Genomic DNA, 8,330 nt, shown 5'->3' with positions numbered 1-8,330 from the left:
TATATCCTATGTACATATTTTTATATATAATAATTTTTTTTAAATATTATAATATAACTTAACAGATCCTTGTTATCTTGTTTGGTTTATTACGTAAAAAAGCATGGAATTATGGACGTCTTGCATTATTAAATAAAACAGATGAGCGATGGGTGGAATTATTTTATGGAGATAATGAAGGTAGAGATACAGAAGCAATATGTATAGAAAATTCTGTTAATTCCCAAATTTCTCAAGTTGATAGAGGTTTCTTATCATGGATTATTATTGCATTTAAAGTTAGGTAAATAACTATTTAAAATATATTAAGATTGTGATATATATAACATATTTTAATAAAAATGATATATTTGATATATATGTATTATATTGCATAACTTTAATTTTAGTGATGAAGAATTATTAAAACGAGCAGGCCCAGATGGTTTGCTTTATATATCATTTGAACGTCATTTGATCATTTTAACATGCTTAATGGTTATTGTATCATTATGTATAGCTTTACCAATTAATTTTCATGGTAATATGCAAGGTGATGAAGCAACATTTGGTCATACAACATTATCAAATTTAGATCCAATGTCTCCGTGGATTTGGGTGCATACAATTTTAATTTTATGCTATTTACCAATTGGTGCATACATTATGAGACATTTTTTGAAAAAGGTATTCATTTCATTTAATTATGAATAAATAAATTTAAGTTATAAAATTATTTTTAATTTTTGATTGAAATAATAATAACATTGAAAAGGTACGAGATTCCAGGCATGGTGGTGAATTGGCAGCTAGAACATTATTAATTACAGAAATACCAAAACATCAATGCTATATTCAAAGTCTTACTGATTATTTCAAGTATATAAATTTAATTTTATAATATATAATAATAAATATTGTTTAATTTATTTTACTTTTTTTATAATATTGTTTTGTGTAGACAAGCTTTTCCTACTTTAACAGTAGAAGATATTACATTAGCTTATGATATTAAACGACTTTCGGCACTAAATGTAGAAAGAGATTGTGCCGAACAAGCGCGTTTATATTGTGAAAATTATGCAAAAAAGAGAGAACCATTACAAATGTATCCATATCCATGTGGTCAAGTGATAGGTTGTTGTTGTAAAAATGTATGTAATTCTTTTAAAAAATTATTATAATAATTAAAGATTTATAAAATTTCAATTTCTTTTTGTACAGAAAGTTGATGCTCGAGAATTTTATGCAAATGAAGAAATGCGATTGACTGCATTAGTTGAAGAAGAAAAAAAAGTAGCGCTAAGTAGACCTCTTGGAGTAGCTTTTATGACTCTAGGTCAGTTATTATTTTATCATGATTTTATAAGATATATATATATATATATATATATATATATGACATCAAAATTATGTTAAATTTTATTCAAAATCAATTATAAACAATTTCAAAATAATTATTGAATATTATTTTATTTCACAATATAAAACAATTTTCATTATCAATAATAATAATAATATTAATAAGGTACACCTGGTGCAGCTAAAGTTATGCGAAAACACTTACGTTCTTTGCCTAGTTTAACATGGATTGTAGATTATGCACCTACACCTTCTGATATTTTCTGGGAAAATCTAAGTATACCAAGGCCATGTTGGTATCTAAATGCTGTTTTAATAAATTTTGCATTGGGCATTATATTATTTTTTCTTACTACACCAGCTGTAAGTCTTCTTTTAATTAAAATAGTTATAATTTTTATTTTGTTTTTTTTACTAAATTTTTTTATATTCTCATAACATTTTCAGGTAATAGTAACTGCATTGAATAAATTACCAATTACAGGAAAAATTATGAATCTTAGTCCAATAGTCTCATATTTTCTTCCAACTGTATTGTTAGTTAGTGTGGCTGCTTTAATGCCTGTATTAGTATCAAGAAGTGAATCATTAGTTAGACATTGGACTAGAAGTAGTCTAAATCGAGCAGTAATGACGAAAACCTTACTTCTTTTGTTACTAATGGTTCTTATATTACCTAGTTTAGGTCTAACAAGTGCACAAGCATTTTTGGAATGGACTGTAAATGTAACAAATGACACAGGAAGATGGGATTGTGTGTTTTTACCTGATAAGGTATGATAGAACTAATAAAATATAATTTACAATCATAAAAATGTAAAATTTTTGTTTTTTTAGGGTGCTTTATTTGTAAATTATGTAATTACTGCAGCTCTACTTGGAAGTGGATTGGAATTAGTCAGATTTCCAGAATTAGCATTATATACCTTCAGATTATGTGTAGCACGTAGTAAAGCAGAAAGAATACATGTTAGAAAAGCAGTATTATGGGAATTTCCATTAGGTGCTCATTATGCCTGGTTACTTTTAGTTTTTACTATGACAACAGTATATAGTTTGGCTTGTCCATTAATTACACCCTTTGGACTATTATATCTTGTAGTAAAACATTTGGTATGATGTTAAAATATTTTGTTACATAAAAATAATATGTAAACATAATTAAAAGCATATTATATTTATAATAAATATTGTATATTATAGGTGGATAGACATAATTTATGTTTTGCTTATGGACCAAGTATTGGTGGTGGTCAATTAGCAGGTGCAGCAGCAAGTGCTACTGGAGCTGCCCCAATTTTGGCTCAAGCCGCACTATTAGCTCTAGGCTTGGTAAGAAGAGGACTATCACCTTTAGCTGCGGTACAACTTAGTGGACTTGCTGCGAGTATTTTAGGCCTTGTCACTGGTGCTACTTTATCCACATCAAAGTTTAAAGTATATTTTTAAGAATTTTTAGCATAATCAACTTTATTATAATTTTTATCATATCGATTAATCAGAATTATCCAAATAATAAAAATAAAATAAAAATAAAATAAAATAATTTTTCTATATAGACACAAATGCCAAAAAGGGATTTATCAGCTGGTCAGAATTTTATTGCACCCGTGTTACGAACAAAACAGGCCTCATTAGAAGAAACCATATCTACAGGTTCAAATTCTAATCTCACTCCAACAAGTTTAAAAAGCACTAGTATTTCTTCAATACAAGATAGTCCGAAACTTTATCAAAATTATGGTAAAGAATCACAAGCTTGATAATTTTTGAATTATTTGATATTAATTATATAAGCGATATATTGAAATAATTTAATTATTGAAATAATTAAAAAAATAGCAATGAAATATTTTATGCTAATTAATTATTAAAAATTCTTATATCATTATATCGTATAAATAAATACGATAATAATGTTTTTTTGTAAATGAAAACAATTTATTTGTATATTAAGAAAAAAGCATATATGATAAAAATTATATAATGAATATATAATTTTAATTTTTCATTTTGAAAACCCATAAAAATATTGAAATTAAGTTTTGCGAAGTAAAAAATTATTTGTTTGATGTTTATTATTATTTATTTAATATTTCATTTAAATTAATTATACTGAAGTTAGAAGATATTAATTATTATATGTATAATAATAATGCAATAGAAAGTTCAATAATATTCAATATTCTTCAATTTTCTTTCATATTTTTGATCATATGATAATCGTATAATTCTTATAAACAATTAAATTACTATCCATTCAATATATATTAACATTGTACATATTGTACTACATTTGAATAAAATTTTATTATAATTTTGAATATTGTTTTTATTAATAAAAAAAGTGTTATATATATTATTTAATCTTTTGCAATTTTTTTTTAATATATTATTGATAATAACGGTTTTTAAAATTTAAATATTATAAATTGGGAAATAATCAAAATTTCTGTTTTCATTACAAAAATGTTAGCATCTAATAATTTCCTTTAATTTCTGTAAATAGCACGCTTATTTAGTGTATATACAATTTAAATTACATAAAGGAAAATGCGGCTAATAAACTTATTAATTAAATTGCCCATTTCGCTATATTCACATTTATATAAATTGCTTTTCAGACAATTTTTTTAAATATATATCATAAAATTTCTATTTTCACAAATGAAATGGATTACACATTTTAAATGAATTAATTGAAAACATAAAATGTTTTACAATATTCGATAAAAATTTCATTTAATTAATATTTTGTAATAGTAAATAGTCTTAAAAATAACTCGTATTTTATAATAGAAAATTTCAAAATTCACAAGGCAGTGTGAAGATAGTTATTACAATTTAATAAATGTAATTATTTCAATGATTATTTTATAGGTATGATGATATAATGGACAAGAATTTTAAACTACAATATAAAAAAGATTTAAAAAATATGTTTAACTAATATATAAATATAATGTACAAAATAAACATTGTTTTCACAAAAGTTTATCCATACATAAACGTCCAAATTAATTCAAAATATTGAATTAGTATGACAATTCTAGATACCTAATTATATGTTAAAACAGAAGGAAAAAATATTGCATGAATATGTATGCATTTATTCTATGTTATATTATTCGTAAATTAAAAAAAAGAAGCATTCCATGTCAATCCGATTAGATGAATGCTCGTCACATATGTGCGAGCGCGTGTATATACATACATATGCATATGATTCATAAATGCAATGTATGAATATGTATATAACTCATTAAATTATGTAACATAGGTATATTCAAAATTATCATCATTAAAAATAAAACTTATTTTCGTGATAGTAGAATTAGAATTTATTAAAATTTGTTATTCAACTGATCCCTTTGACATGGAATGAGTGTTTTACAAACAATGTATATAATTACAAATACTACTATATTAGCGTTCACAGTTCGCATTTATCATTACATAATTCGTGATTTATCAATTGTGGAGATTTTGAGACTATGCACATTAAAATATATTTTATTGTTTAATCCTAATTAATAAGGATAAATAGTTCACTCAAGTAGACTGCCACCGATTATAGCCTCCAATTGACTAGATGTAAGATTACTTAATTTTTCTACCTGATCTTTCCCTCCTTTCAATCTTAGAGATAATCGGTGTAATTCTTTTCCTTTCATATTTTTTGAATCACAAGGTATAAAATCAGCAAATTGTATTGCTTCTTCGTCATCTTCTTTTTGAGATTCTTCACTTTCTTCACTACTTGGATGAACCTATAAAATATATTTTTTATCTATCGTTTACATAAAAAATAATATATTTAAACAAATATTAAATATTCATTATAAAATGAATATTCCTTTTACTTTCTAAGAAAAAAAAGCTGTTGTTGATAAATATTTAGAAAATTAAAATATAATTTAAAAGACTTAAACTTAAATTATTTAAAACCAAATTGCGTGCCTGAAAGTGCTATAAATAAAATAAAAAATAACCACAATGAAATTTATATGTAGTATGATGGGATTTAAATATCTGTTATATACAAAAGAAATTTATTTGCTACTTAATATTTTAAATTATATAATTAAATAACAGAAACTAAACTATTTATTATAAGTTATTTGTTAATTACAAAATACTTTTTTCTTACTATGATCATATTATAAATCAGAGGTCCAAAGAGATAGTACCAAAAAAATATACACTCACTTGAACGTATAAACTTAAACAGAACATGTTTGTTTGTTACTACTTCTCACTACTGCCAATGTCAGGGAGAGGATGCTGGGAACAGTGAAAAAAAATTAAAAAAAAAAAAAAAAAAAAAAAAAAAAAGAAAAAAGAAGAAGAAGTTAATTGTTAATTTTTGTCTACTTTTGGAAATATTTTAATAATAAATATTACATCAATAATAATATAGTATATTTGTTTGAAACAAAATTCTAAAATATTAATTACATACTTTTGACTTATTTAATGATTTTTTTGTACACAGATAGAGATAATATATATAGCATTATATATATTAATAAATTAAAATATAAATGTTACTTTTGAGTTAACGTAAATCGTTATTTGATAAAATTAAAAATGGTAATTGAAATCTTTATACAGATATAAAATATTATAACATATTCTATGTTCTATTTATAAAAAAATTTTTGAAAATATAAATTATAGAAATAAAAACACAATATAGATATCTTTTAAGATGAACAAATTTAAAAACAAATATTTTTACAATTGCTTTTCGTATATCTAATGATTGATTAACAAATGAATATTTTAAAAAATGCATTACTCTATACATATAACTTCGTAACTAATATATATTTCCTTTTCATGCTTACCACCACCATTGTAATTGTATAATCAACTAGATTTGTTTAATCTTTGTTATATAAATAATATAAACAAACAAAAGCTAACAATGCTTAAAATAAAACTTAAAATAGTTTTAGATGAAAGCTCAAAATGCATAAAAAAAGATTACTCAATTTCCCCGACAATTTACAATACCAATACTATAATATTAGGATATTATCTCACCTCCACTATGGAAACTCTTGGTGATGGTTCTCTTGGTATTGATTTTTCCATTGTTAATAACGGACTATTGGAACCTGTAGACGAGTATTCTTTGTCTGTTTCAGTATCATTATCCGAATAATCTTTTTCATCTTCTACAGAAGATCTCTGCATATCCATATTTTCATGTAGTTTACAGACAAAACCACCCTTTTCACTGTACTCAAATAGATTTCCATCCAGATGCACTATTGATAATAATGATTAATTTTAATGACGAGAGCAATAATAAATGAAACAAATGTAGTATAAAATTATTTACCTTGACAAAAAGCAGCACTACAGAAGGAACAATGTGCAGATGTTCTACGGCGACATTCTGCACAGCGATGCCAAGGACAACTAAATCTTGAATCTGTATCATCAATGATTACACAAGCTTTATGGTACTTCTTATTACATGTCTTTTGATCACAAATGACAAATTCTGCTAATTTCTCAATTTCTTGTCCACAACTCCAGCATAGTACATGCTTTCTCGATCTAATTATTTTAAAATTTTTATTATGCATTATTTGTATGCTATAATGATAAATTATTGTATTGTAAATAAAAATAAATTATCTGAGATATTTAAATAATAATTATGATAAAAAAGAATATAAATATTATTCTGATTTTTTTCTAAATTTATTTATTATATACGATTGAATAAAACTAAAGATAGTATTCTATTATTTTTATCGAGAAAAACGCTATATGCGTATTTTTATATATTATCATTTACCTTTTTTGACGTTTTATTTTATCAAATTTTTCAATTTTTTTTTGTTGAATTGAAGGTGTTGTTACTTGCGGTTTCTGCACTTTTAAACCTATAAATCCACTACAATTTGATGCCCCACATAAACAAGGCTTTCGAGTTTCTCCATCACAAGCTAAATTATAATTAAATGTCAATTCTTCGCCAGGCTCGATATCGCATAATGCAAACAGACCTATACGTGTATCTCCATTTACTGTCCATTTTTGAGTCTCACAATTAGGTGAACACGAATGATCTATCAAATATCAAAAATAATATATTAAGAAACTTAAGAATTTATTTATTTTTGAAAAATATATAAAAAATAAAATATACTTACTCATAAATCGACTAAGATTGCCTTTCGGTTCTGCATCGATTGTTCTATTATTATCTATAGTTAGAAAATAAAAATTCTCATTTTTTAATTCCTTTTTTCTATGTAGTCTTCGCTTGTATTCAGCCTCATCTATAACTTCACCTACATATTCTATAACAAACTGTCCAGCTTTAATGTGTTCTAAACTTCTAAGACCCCAACCACGTCCTACAGTATGAAATGGTTCCATAGCTGGATATTGTCTTCGTACAAATGCTTGATTGTTACATTTGGGACCAGCTGGACAAATGCCAGGGCTACATTCAACTAATAATATTCGATTAAGACAATCTGTTCCTGGTGCACATGGGTTTTCCCATTCTGGATCACAATCACATGCAACAATACTTTCAACTTCTACTGGCTTTACATTACCAACTGGTTTATTCACCTATAAATAGATATAAATTATATAATTTTCTCGTTTATTTAAAGAAAGTGCTGCCACATAAAAAAACTATATAATCATCAATAATTTAACAATGGAACTTCATTATGGCATAAAAGACCATTGAAACAATATGTACATATTAATGAGAATGTATGATCGGCGACATATCTATCTTTAGATATAGCAACGAGAAATCATGTTATAAATTTATTCATTATATTCTAATATAATAATTTCTAGTATAATATTTTCTAATATAATAATTATATTCTAATATAATTTATATAATTATATTAGAATTATATTAATTATATTAAAATTATATTTATATAATTTAATATATATATATTCTATTCTAATATATAATATATAATATATATTATATT

General features: G+C 24.3%; 2 protein-coding genes across 3 annotated transcripts in view; one reads left to right on the top strand and one right to left on the bottom strand.

Moving 5' to 3' along the window:
- Positions 1–45: 45 nt before the first annotated feature.
- Positions 46–3,339, top strand: LOC102672912 (CSC1-like protein 2). Of its 2 annotated transcripts, none has more exons than XM_031510005.1 (10): positions 46–283; positions 390–666; positions 755–858; positions 941–1,133; positions 1,204–1,318; positions 1,508–1,704; positions 1,789–2,115; positions 2,179–2,454; positions 2,545–2,778; positions 2,901–3,339. In XM_031510005.1, the coding sequence occupies exons 2-10, from the start codon at positions 475–477 to the stop codon at positions 3,102–3,104; spliced, it is 1,842 nt and encodes a 613-aa protein (XP_031365865.1). In that variant the 5' UTR covers positions 46–283; positions 390–474; the 3' UTR covers positions 3,105–3,339. The 2 variants fall into 2 exon arrangements, with proteins under 2 accessions (XP_031365865.1, XP_031365869.1); XM_031510009.1 differs by having other exon boundaries at positions 2,880–3,162.
- A 723-nt stretch (positions 3,340–4,062) lies between these two features.
- The window catches only part of LOC102680363 (histone-lysine N-methyltransferase NSD2), an 8,850-nt gene continuing 4,582 nt past the window's right edge, over positions 4,063–8,330 (bottom strand). The window contains 5 exon segments of the mRNA XM_006607856.2: positions 4,063–5,111; positions 6,391–6,617; positions 6,692–6,912; positions 7,157–7,430; positions 7,515–8,000. Coding sequence (XP_006607919.1) covers positions 4,890–5,111; positions 6,391–6,617; positions 6,692–6,912; positions 7,157–7,430; positions 7,515–8,000 — 1,430 coding nt within the window. The 3' untranslated portion in view covers positions 4,063–4,889.

The sequence above is a fragment of the Apis dorsata genome, unplaced genomic scaffold, assembly GCF_000469605.1.
Source record: "Apis dorsata unplaced genomic scaffold, Apis dorsata 1.3 scaffold_19, whole genome shotgun sequence".
In the NCBI taxonomy this organism is placed as follows: Eukaryota; Metazoa; Arthropoda; class Insecta; order Hymenoptera; family Apidae; genus Apis; species Apis dorsata.
Note: the sequence above shows the minus strand (reverse complement) of the source record. Positions and strands in the feature narration are given on the sequence as shown.